General features: G+C 39.8%; 1 protein-coding gene across 4 annotated transcripts in view; it reads left to right on the top strand.

The window, feature by feature from the left end:
• The window catches only part of LOC135584976 (pseudouridine-5'-phosphate glycosidase-like), a 30,729-nt gene extending 7,843 nt beyond the window's left edge, over positions 1–22,886 (top strand). For 2 of the 4 annotated variants that reach the window (XM_065113471.1, XM_009407433.3), the window contains 12 exons: positions 6,247–6,355; positions 8,325–8,435; positions 9,350–9,432; positions 10,050–10,109; positions 15,701–15,761; positions 16,127–16,233; positions 17,962–18,039; positions 19,165–19,210; positions 19,295–19,415; positions 20,409–20,494; positions 20,655–20,738; positions 22,382–22,886. In XM_065113471.1, coding sequence (XP_064969543.1) covers positions 6,247–6,355; positions 8,325–8,435; positions 9,350–9,432; positions 10,050–10,109; positions 15,701–15,761; positions 16,127–16,233; positions 17,962–18,039; positions 19,165–19,210; positions 19,295–19,415; positions 20,409–20,494; positions 20,655–20,738; positions 22,382–22,404 — 969 coding nt within the window. In that variant the 3' untranslated portion in view covers positions 22,405–22,886. Of the gene's footprint in view, positions 1–6,246; positions 6,356–8,324; positions 8,436–9,349; positions 9,433–10,049; positions 10,110–15,700; positions 15,762–16,126; positions 16,234–17,961; positions 18,040–19,164; positions 19,211–19,294; positions 19,416–20,408; positions 20,536–20,654; positions 20,739–22,381 lie in introns of all 4 variants that reach the window. The other 2 variants (XR_010487930.1, XR_010487931.1) reach the window with 2 other exon arrangements.
• Positions 22,887–26,486: the final 3,600 nt, after the last annotated feature.

Genomic DNA, 26,486 nt, shown 5'->3' with positions numbered 1-26,486 from the left:
ATGGGAGGTAATGACCCTGTGTGGTTCTCGTCTCTCGGAGAGGAACCAAGGACCCCCAACAAATATCGGCATTATAACTGAAGAAAGGGGTACTAAAAGGCGAATTAACATTCGTAGCTGTTGTGAAGCTAGAACCCCTCGCCGGGGAGGCCATTCATGAACCTGCTATGGTGGCGAACGTTCTGAAGGAGTTCACAGATGTTATGCCACCTGAGTTGCCGAAAACTCTACCACCACATAGAGGCATAGATCATCGTATCAAGTTGTAGCCGGGAGTGAAACCTCCAGCGAGATCACCCTACCGCATGTCCCCTCTAGAGTTGGTAGAGCTCAGAAAGCAGTTAGATGAACTGCTAAGCGGTGGTCTCATCAGCAGTTCTAAAGCACCATTCGGAGTTCCAGTTCTCTTCCAAAAGAAACAAGATGGGAGCCTCCGACTATGCGTCGACTATCGAGCCCTCAACAAGGTGACGATGAAGAACAAGTATCCCATCTCGCTCATCGCAGACTTGTTCAACCAACTGGGCAAAGCAAAGTACTTCTCCAAACTCGACCTTTAGTCGGGGTACTAGCAGGTGCGCATAGCTGAAGGCGACAAAGCGAAGACTACTTGCGTGACCAGGTACGGAGCGTTTGAGTTCTTGGCGATGCCTTTTGTCTTAACCAACGCTTCGGCCACATTCTACACTCTTATGAACCAACTATTCAACGAGTATTTGGATAAGTTTGTGGTCGTCTACTTGGACGATATCGTCGTCTACAACCAAGCGCTAGAGGAGCATGCCGAGCACCTTTGGACAATTTTCAAGGTTCTAAGGGAGTACACTTTGTTTGTGAAAGGGGAGAAGTGCTACTTTGTTCGAACGAAGATCTTATTCTTGGAGCATCGAATCGGTGATGGTTCCATTCGGATGGACAAATAAAAGGTGTAAGTTGTTGCGGAATGGCGAACTCCAAAGAAGGTGCTAGAGTTGAGATCCTTCCTTGGTTTCGTCAACTACTATCGGCGCTTCATAGCTGGGTATTCGAAGCGTGCAACTCTACTGACGAAGTTGCTGAAGGAGTAGCCTTGGAGATGGTCTGACAAATGTGAAGCTGCATTCCAAGATCTAAAGGCTACTGTGTTGGAAGAATCGGTGCTCAAATTGTCTGACTATGGGGAGCCTTTCGAAGTCCATATAGATACTTCAGATTTCGCTATTGGGGGAGTACTCATGCAGGAGGGTCACTCGATGGCCTACGAGAGCCGCAAGCTCAACGAGACTGAGCGGCGGTATCCGGTGCACGAGGAGGAGATGACAACGGTGGTCCACTGTCTGTGAGTTTGGCGGCACTACCTTCTCGGATCGCGATTTGTGTTGAGGACGGACAACATTGCTTTGAGTTATTTCTAAACTCAAAAGAAACTCTCCCCGAAGCAAGCACGATGGTAGGACTTCCTGGCCGAATTTGATATGATAATGGAGTACAAGCTCGGAAGAGCAAATGTCGTGGCCGATGCCCTGAGCCGGAAAGTGGAGCGGGCGAATGCCATGCAGTTGGAAGGCGGAGGCCAAGCAAGTCAACTACACTCCAACTTCCTTTCCAGAATCAGGGATGGACTGTACAATGATCCCCAAGCAGTAACCCTGATGTAACTAATCAAAGAAGACAAGACACGACGATTTTGTGTCCGGGAGGGACTCGTCTATACCAAAGGGAATAGGGTTTATGTTCCTTGAGTGGACAATTTGAGGTGCGAAATCTTGAGAGAGTATCACAATTCCCTTTGGGCAAGTTATCTGGGTATTCACCGAATATTGGCTCTCGTGGAGAGGGCCTTCTACTGGCCGAAGATGGGGACTGATGTGGAGGAATATGTTCGAATGTGCCTTACTTGCCAACAAGACAAGGTGGAGCAGTGGAAGCCAGTGGGACTTTTGGACCCGTTGCCAGTACTAGAAAGGTCGTGGGAGAGCATTTCCTTGGACTTCATATCAAGCTTGCTGGCAATAGGGGGACTCGGATCGATACTTGTGGTGGTCGATCAATTTTCAAAGTATGCAACTTTTATTGCTGTACCTCTACACTGTTCAGCAGAGGAGGCGACCAAGCTGATGATAAAGAATGGGATGAAGTATTGGGGAGTCCCACATAATATCATCAATGATCGAGACGCTCGGTTCTTGGGACGGTTCTGGACCGAGCTATTCAAATTGTTGGGGTCTAAGTTATATTTCTCCACAAGCCTCCACCCCCAGATGGATGGCCAAACCGAAAGGATAAACTCGATCCTTGAGCAATATCTTCGGCACTACGTGAGTGCCAACCAACGAGATTGGGTAAAGCTGTTGGATATAGTCCAATTCTCCTACAACTTGCAGTGGAGCTCTGCGTCCAACAAGAGCCCCTTCGAGATCATTACAGGACAACAGTCGTCGACTCCTCACACCTTGGCTATCGGGTGTACTTGGAGTAGTTCGTCGGTATATCATTTTGTAAAAGAATGACACCGAAATGCAAATATTGTGCGGGTTTACTTGAAGAAGGCGACCAAAAAGATGAAGAAGTGGGCAGACTTGGGAAGGCGACCACAAGAGTTCAAAGTTGGCGATTTGGTATTGGTGAAACTCCAACCAGAATCACTCCAATTCTTTAGGCACAAAGTACACAAAGGATTGGTGCGCCAACATGAAGGGCCCTTCCCAATTATCAGTAGGGTGGGCAACGTCTCCTATAAGTTGCAGCTGTCGGCGTGGCTCAAAATTCATAATGTTTTTCATGCCAGCAACTTGAAAGCCTACTACTCCGATCCGCAAGATGCTTCCCGAAGTGTTCCAACTCGGCTACCCCCCACCAGAGCCTCCTATGAGAAGCGAGTTGAAACTATTTTAGCGGTTCGCAAGATAAAGCTACCCAATGAAGCTGAGCAGATCGAGTACTTAGTGAAGTGGCAAAAGCTTCCCCGAGCCTTAGCCAGTTGGGAGCCCGAAAATTCCCTACGACATGAAGAAGCAGTCGTCAACAACTACTAACAAGCGTCGACAGTTTAAGTGGGGGAGAATGTCACGAACGGTTGTCGCGCACCCATAACAACTTCGTTCAACGAACCGTTTATCGCTTTTGCATGCTTGTACAGAGATATGACAGTATGTTTTGCCTTGGTTTTGTGTATTTTTGCTTGGAAAATGTAAGCAACGACAGTTCGTAGCGCTGCAGTGCGACTGATCACCGCGTCGGGCCGAACTACCTCAAAATGTCTCCGTTTTCATGTACCACGGCTTGTTTTCTGCAAACCGCAGCTGCACACAAAACGTCAGCCATCTCGGCACCCTGGAGCCCCCCGGGTGGCATAGGGCTGGATGGGGTTTCGGTATATTGTCGGGCGTTGAATAATCTTCACAAGTTCGCACGTTAACTTGATGGGAACTTGCCTTCGCGCCCGGCACCCGGTGAACAGTTGTTTGTGGACTTGCAACTATTCGTTCTACCTTCTAAAGTCCTTGTTTTCTCCTTCCTCTGTTTTCTCTCTTACACTCAAGGTGCTCGCTGAATTGCTTGTAAAGCTTCCCTATTCGCGAGACATCGGGACTTGTTCGTCGCTCATTTTCAATCTAATCAACTTTCTATTTTACAGGTCCTTCGGGACCTATATGAGGTTGCAACTAGGCTGATCCTTTGCGGACGCATATGTCGCAAGGGTGTCTCATGACTTAGGCAATCCCAGCTAAGTTTAAAGAGTTGGCGCAAGGGTGCTTCACGACTTAGGCAACTCCAGCTAAGTTCATGACTTTGCCACAAGGGTGCCTCACGACTTAGACAATTCCAGCTAAGTCCGTGATAGCTTGGTCGCCCTCCTTCGCCACCGTCGCATCCCTCCCCGCAAGCTTCGTCGCCCTCCCACGCACTTGTTTGGCCTCGAGACGCACAACCCCATCCCTCCCCACCCTCCTCCTCTCTCTCTCTCTCTCTCTCTCTCTGTCTCTCTCTCTCTCTTGCTCCTCCCATCACCTTCCATGTTGACGCCCGCCGCTTGGTCGCTCTCCTTTGTCATCGTCGCGTCCCTTCCGGCGAGCTCCGTCGCCCTGTCACGCACCTATCTGGTCTCAAGACGTACAACCCCATCCTTCTCCCTCACTTTCTCCTTTCTCTCTCTCTCTCTCTCTCTCTGCCTCTCCTGCTCCTGCTCCTCTCTTAGGATCAAAATTTTGGGGTTTGCATCCTGACTTCGAGATCCAGGAAGAAGAATTGTACTGGTAGCGGGCGGTCCGTGTGCCGATAGGCTTGCAGACCGATATGTACTGCCCGTACCAGGCGGTATGGTACGAAATTAAAAACATTACCATATACATAATTCAATGCACATCTAGTTTATTGCTATGATGTGAAATTAGATAGAACTACAAATTTTTTGTATTTGTGATGATAATTCCCTTGGTCGCTGACACTCGTCAATGTGATTTGAGGCTCATAAAATGCTGTTGTGTTGCATTGAACATATGTCATATGCTGTGTTTAGGACAAGTTAAATGTATATGATTATCTCATTAAATTATCATATATTATCTTTTTTGAGATATTATACTCATAATTTGTTATTATCATCAAAAATATATGTATGGCTGTATCCTGATACTTGTGATACATATTGCATTTCTTTTGAGACAAGTATCTTAGATGATATTTTCAAAACCATAAAGGGTTTGTTTATTTGTCTACCTTGGTTGGACCAATACCCATATTGAGTGTACCAACTCTTGTAGTAGTATGTTATATATACTGTATAATTATGAGAAGAGACTGGTATGAGTCTGGTGTTTGATACAACAATTAACCAGCATTTATTAATGACTTGGTCAGTTATCCATGTTTAATGTGTAATTTAAGGTTTCTTGAGATCAAGTAGAGAGGAGAAAAATGAGAGGATCATTCACATTTCTATGGTTCTCTGTGCACTAGCATTATGAATATATTTTTAGTTTTTGTTGGTTTAATTAATGACAATAATCATAAGGGTAATATGTAAAACAAGCCCATGCCAGTCTCAGTTCTATCTTATAAATTTTTAAACATAAGTCTTGGGCTTCACTTTAACATTAAAATTGCTTAAAAGGAATGCTAGTCTGATGATCTGAGATAATGTTTAAGATGTATGCCTTGTTAGAACCCTTACAGATTCTAAACTTGGGGTTGATCTCTTTAGGGGATCGGCCTCCTTGAAACTCTATAGGGGTTCCTCCCTCCAAGTTGCTGCTCAAAGGCTGCAGAAAAGATTCATCTATTGCTTATGAAAAGAGATGTAATACATGACTATTTATAAGGCTTGTAAACCCTAACTCCTAATAGGACTCTTACTTAAGACTCCTACTTCTAACCAACTCCTAATAGGACTCCTACTCAAGACTCCTACTTCTAACCAACTCCTAATAGGACTCCTACTCAAGACTCCTATTCCTTTACAACTCCTTATTCTTCTCTAAGAAATAACCTCTTAACCCTAGCCGGCCACTTCACCTCTTTAATAGGGGTCGGCTTAGGTAGGTTTTACATGAATGTCCCTCTCAATTAAGACTCTCCTAGCTAGAGTCCTAACATGCCTTTAGTATACCTAATAATGCAATGCTTCTAAAATAATGCTTTTAATGAGCACATGCTAGGTGAAACTCCAGTCATCTGAATTAAGTATCTTTATGCTTCTATGTATTCCACATGCATTTCATCCAAGCAACAGGTACGGATTGGACCGGATGATGAAATAAATGGTGCTGCCAGCGTATGAGCACATTTACATAGGTGTGATTGTTACCATCACTGAAGAATTGCAAACATGACAAATTTGATTTCTTTTGACAATGACATGTTTCTGTTTATACACACATATCTGATGATCCTTTTTCCCCATTTTTCTTTTTTAGGGTGGGGGCTGGGGTGGGGCAAGTGAAACTGTGATAGTCACTTATGTATTTACATACTTCCGACCCAATTCATCCATGTTCTATTTGATTAATATTTTCAGTCAGACGCAAGGGCCAGCATGTTGGTTATGCTAGTTTTTATTGGTCAGTATGTATTCTGTAAGCATGTTAATGACATGGGGCTCCATATCGTGCCAAATATGTGCTAACATACCCTTTATCTGTGGATGCAAACTGAAACTGAAATCTGTGACTGGAAGTAATGTTATCAATAGGAGAGCAATGATACCACAATGCATGTAGCTTTTACGAAGTAAATTGCATATTAGTTATTCATAATTGTATTTTTCAGGATCAAAATGACTTCATCTTAGGGAATTTGAAAATAGCCCCAGATATTTATGAAGCCCTTTTACATGGAAATCCAGTTGTGGCGCTGGAGTCGACAATTATTTCTCATGGTAAGAATATATCAGTGTGATGATAAGGCAGGCTTACCTTTTTCAACTTCAGCTGTACTGAAACTTCTTTTGGTCAACAATTAATTATCTTGAATAAAGTAAACCATTTTTCTAATATATTGCTAATATTAATATTTTATATTTGTGGTAGTGATTAACGACACAGCTATGTAGTATTATTATGCGAGCTTGCCATTTTACCTTTTTGACTTGAGCTGATTCTGTGATGTTCATCTAAAAAATGAACATCCTAAAGATTGTAGGATTGTTATGAAACTTTTGATATGGACCAAAAATTTTCTGATTGCATATGCATGGTTGTCTTTGATGACTGCAACAAGGATAACAAGTGATTGGTTGTAATCATATTGGTGATATATATATGTATACATATATATATTTATGTATATATATATATATATGTATAGATACATATATATATATATGTATACATATATATATTTATGTATATATATATATATGTATAGATACATATATACATATATATGTATGTATACATACATATATATGTATATATGTATCTATACATATATATATATGTATATATACATATATATATATATGTATACATACATATATATATATATATGTATACATACATATATATATATATGTATACATACATATATATATATATGTATACATACATATATTCATATATATATACATACATATATTCATATATATATATGTATACATACATATATTCATATATATATTCATATATATATATATTCATATATATATTCATGTATGTATACATACATATATATGTATATATGTATCTATACATATATATATATATGTATGTATGTATACATATATATATATATGTATACATACATATATATGTATGTTTACATATATATATATGTATGTATACATACATATATATGTATGTATACATATATATATATATATATGTATCTATACATACATATATATGTATGTATACATACATATATATATATATATATATATATATATATATGTATGTATCTATACATATATATATATATGTATGTATAGATACATATATATATATATATATATATATAGACACTTTAGATTATTTGATTTTGCAAACGTCCAGCTGCTTAAGTCAGAAATTCACCTAGCATGTTACTGGTTCTTTCTAGCCATCAAAATACCTATACTGTAGATGAGCTTTCCCCTATCTGCCTTTGTTAAAACAAGTAACAACATTAACCTAGAAATTAACTTTCACCTAGATTTAGTTGATCAACCTTCTTTATGAGATGAGATTTTTTATTATTTTATTATCTTGCATGTTTGACAGATCTAATAGTGGACTGATCTGTGTGTTTCAACATATAAATCCATGACTTCAACAATATCATTTATTCATTTTCCTATTTCCTCAGTTGCAAAGGAATTATATTGTGATGCATTCAAATGAAACAAAACTTAAGAAGGTTTGGTATGGAAGTTGCTATACATTTAGCACACTTTGTTGACATCGGTGATCCCATATGTGGCCTGTACATGTGGTTGGCTGAATGAGGAGGTTACCATTGATAGCTCTAACGTGGGAAAATATGAGTATGGCTCATAGATAGATGCCTTACAAAGAGAATAGTCTCATTGAAGGCGGTTAACTCTGCAGGGTTAAGATACACAGAAAGTGAGCCATATGAACATACAACCAGAAAAAATGGAGGTTTAGAATTGGTTTCTCTCATATAAAACAGAAAGCTGAACTCGAAATTGGTACTGAATAATTTGAGAAGTCATTGACTCTTTTCAGAATGGGACAAAGAAAATGCATACAATCATAACAGCAAATGACCCTGCATAACATAAATTATTAATTATGTTTTAGTTAGTTCTTTCGAGTTTATAATAATGTATTTATTATATTGTGAAAATTTGATGGTCATGTTGCCTTTTATTTTTGAGATATTGCTAATTAATTCATTTTGCTTAGGTATGCCCTATCCGCAAAATCTTCAAACTGCCAAAGAAGTTGAAGCTATTGTGAGGGAGAATGGTGCAGTTCCAGCAACCATTGCCATTTTAGATGGAGTTCCATGCATTGGTATGTTAATCTAGAGATTGTTTAATGTGTTTATTATAGCAGATAATTTTAGTATTTCCTGGATGGCTGCAATGAACTGGGTAAAATGATATCCAAACATCATTCTCATTTTGGGATTTATCTACGATAGCAATTTCTACAAGCAAAAGGCGCAAACATTATATTATCAATCTCGGTGATTATTCCTCCATGCTACCAACCCTGTGAATGTATGATCCAGATCCCACATTTCAAAATGGTGTTTGAAGTTTGAACAACTATTCGTGACTCATTTAATTCCTAGAAGGTAACTGCCATATGCGAAGCGCACAGAACTAGCGATGCCTTGTTGTGATAGTTGGATTGGTTATTTTTTCATGCCATAAATAAATTGTTCATTTTTGGGGATTTTCTAAGAGAAGCTGCATTTAGATTTGAACCATGTTCAAGACTCAACTAGGATACTTGATTACATGTATAATTACCTTGTAAGTTATGATCTGAGGAAGATACTTTGGCTTAGACTCTTTTGCCAACTTAAAGTATGATCAAGTACATGGATTTGGCATTTAAACAAATAGTTCGATACTGCTGTGTCCAGGTTCTTTCTGGATAAGCTTTTTATCTTAGTTTCCAAAGTGCTTTTATTCAAGTTATCTTGCACTGCTAAGTTGGCTTTCGTATTCACCTGTGCAATATGGACTTAAAGCTGATCCTAGCCTTTATTAGGGGCATCTACCATTCTACCAATTGATGTCATTTGATATTCTTGATAACAATGAAAGCATTGCTGTTCATTGTTGCAAAAAGTCATCTTACACAAGTTTCTTTCTAAGGTTGATGGATGTAAATTTCCTTTTTGTTTTCTCCTTTGTTTTTGATAATTTGACTCAACAACATCCTGCAAAACATAGTGTTCTTTTATAATTTGCTAGGTCTGAATAATGCACAACTAGAAAGGCTTGCAAAGCTTGGAATCAATGCTCAGAAGACATCTCGTAGAGATATTCCACATGTCGTGAGTGCCTTCTTTCTCTGTTTTTGGACATTTATTTTGTACATTGTTACATAAGTCACTCTTGAAGTAACTAAATTCAGGAAAGATGAACTTCCCTATGATGTGAGTCTGATACTTGATTAGAAGGGTAAAAAAAATGTGGCGGTACATGAGGCATTTTTATTTGTGGGTGGCGTTTATGTGGTGGCACAGAGTAGGTGCATGCACCTGTTTCCCCTGCAATATCCCTTTTAAGTTTACATACCAGCTGGTACATGTGGCATGAGAATGGGGCATGTAGATACCTTTCTGATACTTTCTGACACTATTATGCTGGTCAGAACAAGCTAAAAATTATATTCATATCAACATTTCCAACATTGGCCTATGTGATAGTTTTGGTATGTTTTGCGCACATGTATGTTTCAGCCTGTGCTGATGCCAGTTGGCTTGGCAGTCCTTGCATAATCCAAGATGAGATCCTAGGTTTGTGCCGCTGGTAATTTACAATCTGAATGACGAAAATACTTTTGAAGCAGGACCATGGATTTACAATTATTTCTTGTTAGACATTTGCATTTGTTTATGCTTGTTTATCTTTTTCTGTGATTGATATTCTAATTCACATAAGTTGACAGGTTGCAGCTGGCAGTAATGGTGCAACAACAGTTTCTGCAACCATGTTTTTCGCTTCAAAGGTAGTTTAATTAGTATGATTTATTCAGCCACAATGTCAAACAATCACTGCTGACTAAGAGTGCTTCTGTATGCATGACCATTTCAATACCTCTGTCCATGATGGGAGTTTGACAACAAAGGAAAAAATGGTGATTCTTATGAGATAAAGTACAAGTATTGGGATATATCAAAGTTCTCTCTTATCTAAGAGCCTTTCTGATGTTTTCTTTCCTTATTGCTGGGCTGCATTTGAAAGGATTTGAATTGATATCTTAGTTCTCAGGTCAAGTTTTAAACTCTTGAGTTAGCTATTCTTCTTCTCTCTCCGTTTTAAACTCTCCATCTGCCACCTTCACCTTTAGTCTTATCGAATTATATTATATAATTGTCCAGCAACATGCCAACCTCCGTTGCTCCTTTCCTTTCGGACACTTCTCATGCTTTCACATTCTAGGACCCTTGCAGCCTATTTGACTACAGCTGGAAGCCTCATTTGATTACATTTCTTATGCCCCCATGTGTTCAAATTGCATCGATCAAGAAGTAGAGTCCTTTCTACATAAGCTTTCTATTTTTCTCTTTAAGTAACAAAATGTGATATCACCAGCATTTTTGCTCATTGAGCCCAATTAATATTATTGAAAGTAGTGAGAGATAAACAAAGAACAAGTTGGAACAAGCTAAGATTAGAGAAATCCTTGATATTTACTCATTGTCTTTTTTGTTTTATCACTCATGAAGTAAGAATCATCAATCAGTAAAAATCAAAATTCTATACTGCTCTGTCATTAGGGGGTGTTGGAACTTCCAAGACATGCTAATTGCTGGTAATTGGCAATGCTTGGCTTACCATATTGTCACGACTTAGTTGGTTTTGCCTAAGTCGTGCGGTACCCTTGCGTGTCCGTCCGCAAAGGTCAGCCTCCCACGGTCCCTTAGGACCCACAAAAGAGAAAACGGGTTAGAGAGAACGCCTCACTCGGGATCCACAAACAAACATTCCAGGAAACACTTCATAGACAATGCAAATTACAAACAGACTTTACAATCTCTGAACAGTTGCACATCAAAGGGTCAAAATGGTCCACTACAGACCGAAAATCTCTCACAAGTGTCCACATGACACAACCTTTATTTACAAGCCTAAAGCGGCCACCAAACCAACTAAAATGAGACTATTAAGCCTTCGGCCGTCCCTCTACATGTTGTTCAAAGCATGAACATACCAAAAGACACGGACATACATAAGCATTACATCAAACATCCTATTTAGAAGTTTGTCCATGACATTCTTCCCCACTTATTCCTTCGACGTCCTCGTCGAAGCCTTTGCCGACACTGCAACTACTTGCCTTTGTTGAGTTTTTAATCTTCTGCTCCAGCTGCAATGCGCCTCCTGGCTCCCAATTGCTCTCCGCTGCTGTTTTTGAGTAGTCGAACCTTTGATCCGCCATGCTGCTTCAACTCGCCAATGACTCTGACTCTGGTGTGGGGTTGGCTGAGTTGTGTTGATCCTTGTTGATTCCTGCGGAACCTCCAGATGAAGGAAAAGACCATCCTTACTACGCTAATCTCTCAAATGCCTCATCCTGCTTGAATTGGGTGGATGCTTGTTGGAGCTTTAACGAGCATCGTCTCGCAAACTTCTAAAGTTTTGGGTCCTTCCTCCACAAAATTTATCCATTGACTCTTCTTTCACTTAGTTGTCACTTCTAAGTAGGTTTGCATCACTTCCGCTTTCGATTGGCATTTCGTTGGGAAATGAAGCGGACAATCTACTCTCAGTAGCACTGATCACCGTCGGTGAGGATTTGACAACTATTGTCTTCCATTATCTTCGAAGGGTCTTTGAACCTATGCAGAGCTCCTCTGCTGGATAGATAAGAGAATTGGGGTACTCGGTTTCGTCCATTCTCTTAAAGGTTGAGAAGGCAAAGGTTACTTGACTTCGCCCGCCTCCTCGAGGTTGTACTCCATGCATCGAGCTGGTTACTGGCCTTCGCCTGCTCTTTTGCTCACACTTCTGAAGCACTTGAAGTGTTTGCACTCCTTGCATTGAGTTATCTGCTGTGATTCACCTTCTCAATGCCATCGAACTTCTAGAATGCAAGAAGTTTTCACCCCAACTTGGTGTAATTCTCTAATAGATTTGGTCGCCTCTGGGATTGTACCGTCTTCTCCATCAACCCTGCCGCCTACTCCCCTGAGTAGCAAAGGTATAGCACCGCGTACTACCTGCTTCGTTCCTTGGTTGTGCATTCTTGCATGACTCAAAGTCCTTCACTTTCGGCTATCTTATTGAGAAGCTCGTTGACACCAGTCTTACGAAGTTCCTTGACCTCTGCCCTTCAGCCTTATCTCGGTACTTGGAGTTTGCCTCTGCATGCTCCACCTCCTCGGCCCCTTTCACGACCAAGCGCTCTCCCTCCATGAGAGCAAGGGATCAATAACTTTCGCGGAAGTCCCGCCTCTACGGTACCATGGCTCTGCCATGCCCATGGCCCTACTATCCGTCGCCTCGCATCTGTATCCCCTTTTGTCACAATCAGTAGATATGTCTCTGTGGCACTTCTCCGAGTCTACCTCCATTCTAAGTGATGCTTGATTTTGGGTAGCTAAGTCCCTCTGGACTCGTCGTCGCTTCCTCGCCCCTTTCGACCCCTTGCTTCAACACCTCTGTGTTCTTTAAGTAGCATCCTTTGGTCGATGGAAAGACAGACTGCAACTCCCATGCATGGCCTCTGCCATCGCATTATAGGGTTTGCACCGATTCTGTTCTCCTTAGCTTCCTTGGTAGTAACGTTCGCTTACTCGACCTTGTCCTCTGACTTGCCGGGCTCCCTTAAGCGAATATGGGCTCTAGAGCAGTCCAACTCTCCAGTTGCTTCGATCATAACTCTGTATGATCAAGTCCCTCCCATGGGACTCACTGGTACTTGCATTCGAACTTTTCCCTTGGTGGAACACAACTCCCATATACTGATGACCAAGGCTTTCATCCGATGCAAAATTCGATGCACGCACGGAAGACCCGCCTCTGCGGTACCATGGCCTTCATTCGAATCCATAGCCCTTCTTGCCGTCATGTTGTTCACCGAAGTGGAGCTTCCAGTAGCTCCCGATCATACCTTCGTATGATCTAGTCCCTCACGGGACTATGCCGTGTGTATCACATTGCCACGAATTGTTCCATCACGATCCGCTGCACCATGTCGCCTCCTGGTGACATCTCAATTGCATTATGATCCTTGTGGGATGAACTCGAATTGTGATCCCTCCATGTGTGGCCTTTGCTAATACATCGCAGGGTCTCTTCCACCTTCGATTTTGTTCGCTTCTTTGGCAATCGACCTTCATCCACCCACTCTTGGGTCACACCTAGATGAAACACCGCTCTAGGACAGTTCGTCGCCTAGTAGCTCCCGAAGTCCCCTGACTTTGCTGCAATTAGTGCACCATTGTCTGGATCCTAGGCCTCTGCCCCTACCAGCACAATTTTCGCTACGCACTGCTTCCTTCATGGCAACTTGAATGGCAACACTGTGGTATATTCTTGAAGAGTATCCGCCCCCGCGTCTTCTTGCCCCGTGCCAAGGCCTTTTAAACCCAACTTCGCCTCCGCAAATTGAGTCGCCTTAGTTCCTCCATCAAATGCTTTTCCGAGATAAGGTGCATGTGCCCAGAAGCTCCCTTCGTCTTTGGCACCATGCAAGATGAGTCTGCTCTGTTAGAATGAAGGACCCATGGAACAACATGACCCTGCTCTTGCCTCTACAAGAGTTCATGTCCTTGACCTCTGTCCAAGGAAAGCACTGTGCCTCCGCTCCATGTTCCATCTTCTATGCTGTCTCTCTTCATGCGGCTTGGGTACTTCGCCAAGTTACACCCAAGTTGCTCCGCTCCTCGTTTTTGCATTGAGTTGATGGTGGCCCTCGCGCCCACCATTCCACGGGTCAGCCCTCCCTTGAGTTCGATCTCCATATCGACTCCAAGTGTGCCTTCATTTGTGTTGCTTTGGGTCACTCCCCCACTTGATCTCGCAATGCATCCACCAATGCATTCTCTCAAGCGAGATCATGCGACGACTCCTCGCCGCTTGCTCGGTCCATTGAGCTTCGTGGAGTTGTTGTTTGTTGAGGTACTCCTCCTCAATTTGTGTGGTTTGTCCCACATGATTCTCTCTCTGGAGAGCCGAAACTTATCCCTCCTGGATAACTGTCCTGTTGAAGCAACATCTCTCTTCGTTTCGGAGACTACCATCCCCTTGGACTACTCCGATTTGCTAAACAAATTGTACATGGTTCTGCCTCCTGCAAACGCACTTGCTAGATTGCGACTCCACGTCAATACAGCCCCCGCTGCACCACTCAAGGCCTAGCAACATGCTGAACTTGTTGCACACTTCAGCCTCCTACGGACGTATCCCTCACATGCCGAAGAGAAAGTTTCAATGCTCCATGGCGCCGAGTTTCGGTCGGCTTGGGATGGCCGCAAACATTCTATCGTCCGTATACAAGCCCATGTATGAGTGCCAAATTCTTTGAGTTAGCAATTCCCCTCACCTCTGTGAGCTTTGCACAACTCTTTCGGTCGCTGAGCAACTCATTCCACCTTGCATGGTCTTATCCTTTACCAAGCGCCTTGCTTGCCTTGAGCACCATCAAGTATAGTTGTCAACGTTGAGCTGTAGCTCAAACTCAGCCATCCCTACCTTTGTGCGCTCCTCATTCTTCCAAGCTTGCCTGTTCTCGTGGTGCCTCTTGCGCGAAGGGTTGGCCATTCCTCTGATTGCCAATCTCAGATGCTCGCTCCTCCGAGCGACTCCTTTTCCCTACATCTCCATGCCCGTTTTCCCCCAAACGGTCGCGCGTGTGCTGACTGCCCTCAACGTAGCCCCGCTAGGTCCCCCACGTTTGCATGCTAATTATTTCTATGAGTGCTTGTCCCGCTCTGATACCATCTATCACGGACTTAGCTGGTTTTGCCTAAGTCGTGCAGCACCCTTGCGTGTCCGTCCGCAAAGGTCAGCCTCCCCGAAGCCTCCCACGGTCCCTTAGGACCCACAAAAAAGAAAACGGGTTAGAGAGAACACCTCACTCGGGATCCACAAGCAAACATTCCATGAAACACTTCATAGACAATGCAAATTACAAACAAACTTTACAAGCTCTGAACAGTTGCACATCAAAGGGTCAAAATGGTCCACTACAGACCGAAAATCTCTCACAAGTGTCCACATGACACAACCTTTATTTACAAGCCTAAAGCGGCCACCAAACCAACTAAAATTGGACTATTAAGCCTTCGGCCGTCCCTCTACATGCTGTTCAAAGCATGAACATACCAAAAGACACGGACATACATAAGCATTACATTAAACATCCTGTTTAGAAGTTTGTCCATGACAATATGTTGGAAATTGTGACTGACAGATGCATTAGTTATATTCATCTTATTTCTCGATACCTGGCTACTTGGTAACTATATTATGATGAGTAAGCATATATGCTCTCACATGTATTTTTGCCTGCTCAATCATACAAGACTAGCAAATAACAGTATCTTAGACGATGTTTTTATTTAATTAGCATACTTAATGTTGCACTTACAGGTTGGCATACCAGTTTTTGTAACTGGGGGTATTGGAGGAGTACATAGACATGGGGAAACGAGTAAGAATATCTTCTTCTTCATTTTTTGTTATTTTTAAAAAAATCAGCAGAATGTATATGAAGCAATTGGCTGAAGGAACTGTAATCTGAGAGCAGTCACTTGTTATGTTGCAGTTTCTTGATAAAAGAAGTAATATGAAATCAAAAGATGTTAACTAAATTTAGTTGCTTCTTTCCTCAGAACCACTAAAGTTCGGTTTCTTAATCTTGGCCTGTTTAATGTATCATTGGTCTACATGTCTTGGAACTGGATCTTTTTTTCCAGTTAAATTTTGAAAATTGTATCAACATTGTGGCTAACCTAATTTCTGACCATAAACTTACCTGTCTTTATTTCTTACTATGTTATTGTTTTTAATATGCAGCAATGGACATATCATCTGATCTCACCGAGCTTGGCAAAACCCCGGTGGCAGTAATCTCAGCTGGGGTGAAGTCAATTTTAGATATTCCCAGAACCCTTGAGTATCTGGTATAGATGCTTTGTCCTTGTACAAGTAAATTTACACTCAAGTACATATAGTGTTACTAGAGCCCTTGAACACCTGGTACTCGAGTTCTTTGCTGTTGTAGGAAATATATGTTATGATCTATTGTTGAGTAGATGTATAAAGGAAACAAAATTGTAACATAAACAAGGTTCATCGTACCGTGGCGTACCGCTCAGTATGGGCGACATGTATCGATCTGACAGGAGATCGGTATGGGCGGTATATCGGTATGCCCCATGTACAGTGTGTCGGTACGCTCAATATGGCTCGGTACAACTTGGTATATACTGTACCAACAACTAGTCGGTATGGATCGGTAAGGTGAACCATGAACATAAGTATCATCAAGATGTCCACATCTTTCTTGTATACCATGGTCAATGTCCATGTAATTGTTAGAAAAAAGAAAATATATCTCAAAAGATCCTTTAGATTGACATCATCAGAAAAGGAGGATATATCAGGGAACGTCTTTTGATGAATGACATGATATACATTTCTGAATGACAAAAGATTGCATATGATGCATAAAAAAGTTGTTTGTCTTCTTTTCGGGAGGATACATCAGGGACTATTTCGGTGCAATGCATGATATACATAATTCTGAATGACAGTGCAAAATTACATTTGATGTATAAAACACTTGGGCCGCATCATTGCGGTCAAATGTATAGTGTCACAAGGCCAGAACAGTAAAGAGGTGGAATGAATGGCAATTTTGGATGCTCTAAATAGAGCAAAGCAGGAAGGTCTAAGTAACATCTGGGTAAAATCTGATGTGCTGGAAACAATCATTTGGCTTAATTGAACTAGTGGAGTTCCCTAGAGTCAAAATCAAGAGTCTCAGATATCTTGTTTCTGGCACAACTCCTTAACATCTAGTTTCTTTCACAGCAGATATGTAAATGCGATGGCCCACCACTTGGCCAATTTTGCTAGATCTGGCAACTCAACTCATGCTTGGGGAGTTGATTCTGTCTCTCTTTCTGTATCCAGCCATGTTTTTTGACAGCCACTATGGCTCTTGAATGAAGGTCTTCCTAAAAAAAGTATAGAAAAGGTTGTTTGTCTCATGTAACAAAGTGAACTTTGCATTAGCTGTAGTGTTTCCCAAAAAGTTGAATGATGATTTTGTTGCTGATTGGTGATCAACACTATCTCCTAAATCACAGTGATGGCGTGATAGGTTTCCATGGGTTTAGTTTAGGTCTTATTTGATTCCTAATTGAGACAAATCTGAGTTTTCCTTTTTGGAATACAATAAATAGTCAAGGATTATGTATTATTATTACTCATTAAGTTGTCCTCAACATTTATTTTTAAATTGTCCTCAATATTTGAGTGAGTAATGATAGTTGTAGTGGTTGGATTCTGTTGGCTTTGAATTTACAGTCTACTTCTTTTGTTCCAACTAAGGCAAATTCTAGGAACTATTGTTAGTAATTGGACTTTGGCTGAAAATTTCAAAATGAAATATATGGCTCCCTTAAATTATTGGAATCATCGTCAGGTAAGCCAATCAATTTTTAGTGATCTATCAAATATATGCGTTTTGGTTAGTCACTGGCATCAAGTTAAACCAAGTACTTGCAAATTGCAAACTGTGAGAGTTTTAATTAAACAATTGGAAGGAATTTGACTAGTAACAAGATCTAATATAGAGTTTTTCTTAATGTTGTTTTGACCACAGAAACGTCTTTTTACTGCAGGAAACTCAAGGAGTGACAGTTGCTGCTTACAAGACCAACGAGTTTCCTGCATTTTTCAGTGGAACAAGTGGATGTAAAGTAATAAGCGCTTACTCTATTTTTCTCTCATTTGTTGTTGATGCATTGTCGTGACTTATTATCTCTGACACTTCCATGAAATAATCTACTATGCTCTGTACTATGCTTCATATTTTACTAATTTTCTTTTTCTTCCATGTGTATGTAGTCTCAGTGGCATTAATAGAATTGCAAACATACACATGAGAGACAGATAGATAAAAAGATAGACAGAGAGAGTGAGTGTGTGTGTGTGTGTGCATGCTGTTGGATATTGTTCATTTACTAGTCAGAATAGTTTAGTCATCCTCCGTGAAATAGTTGAACATTGTCCCAAGCTAACTTAAGCTTAGCTGGATAAAATATATCCGTGAGATAATCCCCAAACTTGCTGATTAGTTTGTTGTTTATTAGCCCTATGTCGACTAGTCAGGTCCTTACCTTATGTTTGACAATATCAAACAATCTGAACTTTGATCAACTTCTCTCATTCGTTCTCATAATGTAAGAACCTTGTAAGACAAGGTCTTCATGTAAAGTATGGTTCTGGACAAAGTCAAACCTAGCCTAGACTGTCATTGAAGCTCAAATTATGATTAGTCTACCTTTAGTCCTCTCTGTATAGGTTTCAAATCTGAAATAGTTCCATAGGTCAATGCAATTGCATCACAACTATGTGGCAGATGAGAGAGGTTGATTGTGATATGGTTTATTACATTTTTTAACCATTTACTATCCTTTAAGGCTCGTTGACAAAGGTCGTTTTTTCTTAATCAGGAATGTGACATTTCTTAGAGGGCTGATAACCAAATCACAAACCTCAGTTATTATCTTCTATGTGTTTGTTGACTTGGATTTTGCTTTATGGCTATATAGATAGAAATGATGATGACACTTGGCTCAACATTTGCGTTGTTAAATGTGTTCTTAATGCATGATTTATGATTTATTCCAAGAAGTCACATTGTTTTACATATCATCGAATTCTTTAAGGCTATTTTATGCCTTCATATTAGTAATTAGGATCTTGGAACCATTCATTACGTGGGGGTGCTTATGCAAAAAATACAGTTCTTATAGCAATATAAGATTGTACGATAGTGTAATCACAAATATTTGGTAGTCCTTTTGATCTTCTGAATGCAGGTGCCTTGTCGTGTGGACACTCCAGAACAGTGTGCTAGGCTCATACGTAAGCAATATTGATTCTTTATCTTTTTCCCAAGCTTCATAATCCATCCGCATATATCACTTTATTTTCTCTTGTGGACCTCAGATGCAAACTTGAAGTTAGGACTTGGAAGTGGAATGCTAATTGCAGTACCTATCCCGGAAAAACATGTATCTGCAGGAAATGTCATAGAATCTGCAATACAAAAATCCCTAGAAGAAGCAAAGTAATAATACCTTTAGCAATCTATAGTAAATTGTTTCTCTATTATGATGTTATTTTTAGGATTCACTCTCATCTGCTCGAGTCTGTTATGTTTGTGAATTGCATGTGTTTGCTTATGGCATCATTGTGGACCTTCTGGTTCTTCTGCTCAAGTATACCAAAAACCGTCTCTCAATTGACATGCTTGAATGCAGACCAAGAAGACATTCTTCTATCTGATGCCTAAATGGCAATATTTCCTTAGGCAGCAACATTAATGTCTAAACTTAATAGTTTTTTTTTCCAATTGATGTTTCAAAGAAACAACCTAATTTATTAGCAACCTTTTTTTGTCAGTGTCTTACTGTTGTACTTCTGTTACATAACATATATATATATATATATATCTATATATATATATATATATATCTATATATATATATATATATATCTATATATATATATATATATATATATATATATATATATATATATATATACACACACACATATATACATACATACATACATACATACATATACATACATACACATACATACAATACATACATACACATACATACACATAAATACACATACATATATACATACATACATACACATACATATATATACATATATATACATACATATACATATATATACATATATATATACATGGAAGACCAAGAAGCTGGGCTTGAGGTACTTGTTTACCTGCCTTCATGTCACAACTTGCATATGTACCTGCCAATTCTGCTTAGAAACTTGCAACTATGTTTTTGTTTAAGTCTCAAATGTGTAATGCATGAGCAGTTACATTATTATTAGAATCTTTGATGGTAATAAAGATCCAAGATAATCTATAGAACTTTAAATTTTACTTCAACTTGTACCATCATTGACTAGATTTATCTTTATATATGTAATGTATAATTAACTAAATATACATGCCAACTATGGAAAAGTGACCAGCAGGATTGTGCTAATGCCGTCTGTTGATCTGTTACCTCAGGCTAAAAAATGTGACAGGAAATGCTGCCACACCTTTTCTGCTTGCTAGAGTCAATGAGTTAACTGGGGGTGTATCATTGGCTGCCAGCATCCTGTTGTACGAACGTTAATGTTGCTCTTTTTACATGGTGACATTTTAGATCTTGATTATTGAGTTGACATAATTTCATCCAGTACTGTGATACTTCATTCTGTATTTTAGAAGTCCAGTTATATTCTTCTGATGATTTTCCTTAACAAGTATCAGATATCACACTTGTGAAGAATAATGCATTTGTGGGTGCAAAAATTGCAGTTGCTCTTGCTAATCTTCAACGATGTTCCAAAAATGGTGAGCTTTTTATTTTCACTTTAATATTTTTATGCTTCAAACATAGTTGCTCTTTTTCATTTGAAAGCATTCCATTTTCACTTTGTTAATATTTTTACACGTCAAATTTAATTGCTATCTTTTCATTTGAAAGCATATGTGGCTATTGTATATTTGTATGACAGTTATGCATGTAGTAGTGGCAATGATCAACAAGTTGCTTATTGTAGTGACTAGTGAGAATATAGTTTATCTTTTTTGACATCTGGTTCTATAATTTTGTAACATTCATCTAATCAAGGTAGGCAATACCGAATGATACCGTCTGGTACGAGTGGTACGTACCGGTCCGATGGCATACCGGTACGCGGACCGTCCGCTACTAGGCGGAACGAAAAATAATAATAAAATAATATATATATATTTATACTTATATATAAATATTTTAGAAAAAGGCGACGTTCGGCGACGTCGCCTCGCGTGGGGAAGGAAAAGGTGACATCGCCTTTTAAATAAAAAAAATAATATATAAATATATATATAATCTTATATATATATATATTAATTTATATATATATATATATATATATAAATGAGTTTGAGAGAAGAGAGAGGTGACGTCGCCGAGTTATAAATAAATATATATATATATATATATATATATATATATATATATATATATATATATATATATATATATGTACTGAGCGATATACCGAATGGTATACCGCTCGGTATACAATTTCGTACCGTACGGAGTGAATGTCAAAACTTCGATATGGTACGAAATTGCAGACCTTGCATCTAATATCTTACCAGTCTTGTCATGAATGTAAGGAAATTGATATTTAACCTTTCTAATAAATTTGGATCAGACTTTGATTAAACGTGAGGCACACACAAACGTCAATCATACTACAGAAGACATTATAGTCAGGTGTTCTATGATTTCCTAATAATTAATGGACTATAAACATTGAAATCCTTTCGGATCTCTTACATGTATCATTTTGTTTCCTTTCTAAACTAGATGAACCATATGAACTCCATTGCTTGACTGATATCTTGATACTTTTGAAGCATTGTGGGATGTTTGCTTTGTAATCCATGTAATGTCATCAGGCCTGAATGGTTTTCACAAAATATCTAGTCCATACAGTACAAAAGTACAAAAAACTACTACCATGCACATGCTGATTTAGTCTGCCGCCAAGCACCACCTATATGCATGTACTTCTCAGGTCATGGATATGTATATGTGTGGTTAGGTCATGGGTCTTTTGTGTTTGTACTTTCAGGCTGCCTTAGAGATTTACAATCTATTAATATATAACTCTTTATTTTTTACTTCAATGCTAACTGGTTGGCATCGGTGCAAATATCTAACCATTTATGCTAGTCCGGCTAGAAACCCATACACAGATAGATACTGTACCCATCCATAGGCAAAAACCATTTTGTGATATTTTTAGGTCTGTAACTTCTGTGTATGTATCATCTGATTGATACATACTCTGTTCTAATGCAACTTCTTCATTTGAAGCACTGAAGTATCATGATCTTGACAATGTTAGATATTTATGATAATGAAAACGTAGTGATTTTCGGTAATCCATTCCTCTTCGATGGAACATTTCTTGACGACTCTGACATTCTATTTGCAGGTCGTTTACGGTCAGCATTATGAAGTTGAAGCAGAAGTGTACTTCAGAGTTATGATATGGACGAAGTTTGATTTGTGACATGATTGCAGAACTTCCAGGTCAGCATTATGAAGTTGAAGCAGAAGTGTACTTCAGAATTATGATATGGACGAAGTTAGATTTGTGACATGATTGCAGAACTTCCATTAAGTACACAGGTATTCTGATTCATTAGCAAGAGAAAATAGCTCTACTATGATATTGATGAATAGTCAGCTCAACAAAATCATGTGGCGGGTCCTCAAGTTACTGCTGGTGAGCATCAAAACGCTGCTGTCAAAGAATATAGTCAACTCCTAGCATCTGTTTCATTCATTGTGCAAGCCTATGACATCCTATGCTTGGGTAGGATGGCATCTCCAATTCAATGGGAGTTGGATGGTTTTTTATGGTTAAAACCTAATTAAATCTTTTATACTTGACAAGATATTTATTTCAATCTAAACCTATTGTACTGATTTATCCAGTTGGATTTACTCTCTGACGAGGGACTGGGCAGAGTTGCACATAACTTCTAAAATTTGAATTGGGCTAGGGATGGGATGATATCATTTATTCCCAATCGAAATCCTCCTCACTCTATATATAAATAGTTTCCTTTGTTTTATTAAAATATATTTACAAACATTCACAAAATTTATTCTCATCAAGCAGGATGATGAACAACCAAGATGGTACCTCTTTAATGTAGTTCGGGGATGGTATTGTACTTCTTCACATGGGTCAGGGATGGGGTGGGGGCCATCGTTAGTACTGCCTTAAGTAGATTCTCCACTTACAAGCCTGTAAGTGAACTCATTCACAAGTCTAGACATGAGTTTGCTCAAGTCCACAAGAATGCTTATTCACAATGTTATTAGTGAGTTAGCTCACAAACCTAAACGAGCCTAGTCTTTGGTTCAATCTTAGGTCATTAAGTCACTTAAAAGTGAGCATTAGAAATAGGATAAACTTGGTTCAGTAACCTCGGCAACTGAGCGAGCTATGTGGGCCTTTATTGAGCCGAGGATGCTCGTGAACAGTTTGAATCATTTGTAACGCTATAATTTTTTCCATCAAATGAACGAATTTATGAACCATGATCTATCTATTCCAGTCCGAGTCCATCTACAATGTCCGATTCAAATCTTGATTGAGGGTAACAGTTAGAGATATTAATTCCCTATCCATCCATATAGGAGGAGGAAGCAGGAATCAGGAATCAGGAATCAGGAATCAGGGAAACTGAGACAAGTATTGTCTTGCAAATATTTTGAACTGCATCATATACTCGTGCGATAGCAAGGCAACAATTGGAATATATTATAGTCCAAAAAAGGGTCAACCAAGTATATGTACAAAAATTCCAATATATTCAGGGATTCTTCCTGACAGTCCACAATTTCTTAAAATCCTGTAACAAAAATCAAACCACAAAGGTGAACCCTTTAAGCTGATAATTTAAAATAATGAATTATACATTAGAGATCATTAAGCTTACAATATGCACCATGGTTTGAACACACTTAGTTGTGGAAAGCTCAGTTATATCACTCATCCATCTGCAAGTAAAAACAATGTTGGGAAAAACACGTTAAAGCATAATATTCTTTTCCCTCTGTGTGGGTTCCTCATCAAAATACCAACTTAATATCCAAATGTAAATATTAACCAGCACAGCATAAATAGCAGAGCAAAAATCAATCACACAGTGAGACCAAATCTTTTAACGTGGAAAACCCAATGTGGAAAAAATCACGGGACCGTAGTCCACCTCAAACTTCCACTATCAATAATAATGATAACAGGTTTACAGTAGGTCTTCTCTAGAATAACTAGAGGATCATAATAACATCAAGAACATAGATCTTGGCTCTAGCATATCATCATATAAGATGAATCTCCTCAAAAGAGAATTCTAGATCTCACAAAGTGGATATCGCAGGAAAGTACCTTAGAGAGAGTAAATTGTAGATCAACAATGTTAGTATTGTAGAGTTTGTTGCAAGGATTCTCCACTTAAAATTTGGGTCGAAACTGACAACATTTGGCCACAGATCGTCAAGCAAAAAACTCAGAAACCTAATTTTTCTCTCTCTATTTCTCTCTCCTCTTTCTTATGCACACCGTGGCACATGTTCACTATACTCTTGCATGCTACATTGCACACACTTCACCAAACCCTATCTCTCTTAATTATTGATATAGGCTCCAAAAGCCCAATTGTCCAAACCCATATATGGGCTAGACCCAACAATTCTCCCCCTCCAACTCATATGTCTTAGGATCGGAGCGGCACTAAGAGGGGGGGGGTGAATTAGTGCAGCAGATTAAAACTTCGGTTTTAGAAAATCTTTCGTACGATAAAAATAATGTTTCGTTTAAAACCGTTTCGATTGTGTTTTAACTTGAAGAGATAAGTAAGACGGAGACAAAGCAGTAAGATAAATTGCGATAAATAAATACAAACCAGAGATTACTCCAATTTTAGAGTGGTTCGGTCAAATGACCTACATCCACTTGCGAGGCCCCTCTTCGATGAGTCTCCCACCTTCCACTAGCAAATCTCTTGAAAGGGAAGGGTAAATACCCCTCTTACAACTCTTTACAAGCGGTTCACTCTCTTACAGATTTTCGAGAAGGAAGGAGGTGAACACTAGCAAATTGAAAATAAGACTTTCTAAGACTTTTCTAAGACCTTTCTCTCAATCAATTGTTGCTCAAAAAGTTGTAATCTCAGCTGAGATTTGAGGAGTATTTATAGGCCTCAAGAGGATTCAAATTTGGGCTCCAAAAATTTGAATTCTCTTATGTTCCCGATGCTGGCGGTGCCACCGCCCAGCGCTCGGGTGCTGGGCGGTTGCACCGCCCAGCCCAGGAGGTGTCACCGCCCAGCTCTCGGGTGCTGGGCGGTGCCACCGCCCAGCCTAGGCAGTGCCACCGCCTAGGCCAATTCTGCTCACTGGTTGGGCTCCAAACTTGGCCCAAACCAATCCGAACTCGGGCCCAATTGGCCCCTACTTGGATTATAGGATTAACACCTAATCCTAACCCTAATTAATAAGCTAACTACGAATTAAAAGATATTTTCTAAGCTATTACAAAGTCCGTAAGTCAAGACTTCTTTCGGCGAGCTTCCGGCGAACTTCCGACGGTCTTTCGATAAACTCTCGGAAACCATTCAGCGGACTCCCGGCAAGCTCCTAGACTTCACGATTTGATCTTGGCGAGTTCCAACGAGCTTCTTCGGTAAGCTCCGATCTTTCTCGGTGAGCTCCGCGAACTTCCAACGAACCTTCCGGCGAGCTTCCGAAAAACCCTTCGGCAAGCTCCCTACTCATTCTCGGCTAGTTCCGGTAGCATTCCCGACGAACCTTCGGACTTCCGTCGAACTCTCGAACTCCCAATGAATCCTTTGCGCTTGACTCCAGCACTTTGTTTCGCTTTATGTCTTCATCATTATCGTAGTTAATCCTGCACACACAAACCAAAACTTTACTCCGATCTAGACAATTATTACAACGCGAATTGACATTCTGTTGCCCGACACGTCATTGGTTGGTGCTTCGTCCGATTCTTCGGTGCATCGTCCTCTCTTGCGGTTGGTTGCCTAATCGGCGGTTGACCTCTGCAACCCCGATATCCTTGGCGCAATTTCGCTCTCCTTGGCTCGATGCCCGACGTCCGAAGCATTCAGCCATCCAATATCCTGACATGATCTCTTTCGGCGCAACGTCAATTCCTCCTGCGTCAATTGTCTAATCCTGATCGAGTAGACCTGCATCACTCAAAATGCAGTTTAAATTATAAACACATATCAAGTGGTTTCATCATCAAAATACGAGATTCAACAATCTCCCCCTTTTTGATGATGACAACCACTTGATGACGGAGTTAACCTTAACTCCCGGAGTTTAAACCAACTCCTCCTATCAATATGTCATATTGATAGAACTTTGATTTCAAACTGAATTCAAGTCATTGCAATATTCATCATGAATACTTGCAACACATCATCATGAACATATGCATAAAACTTATGCTTCACATGTCATGTCATCAACATTCTTCTCCCCCTGTCATCAAC

This window comes from Musa acuminata, chromosome BXJ2-6, assembly GCF_036884655.1.
Source record: "Musa acuminata AAA Group cultivar baxijiao chromosome BXJ2-6, Cavendish_Baxijiao_AAA, whole genome shotgun sequence".
Taxonomy (NCBI): Eukaryota; Viridiplantae; Streptophyta; class Magnoliopsida; order Zingiberales; family Musaceae; genus Musa; species Musa acuminata.
The sequence above is the reverse complement of the archived record's forward strand: the minus strand, read 5'-3'. Positions and strand labels throughout refer to the sequence as shown.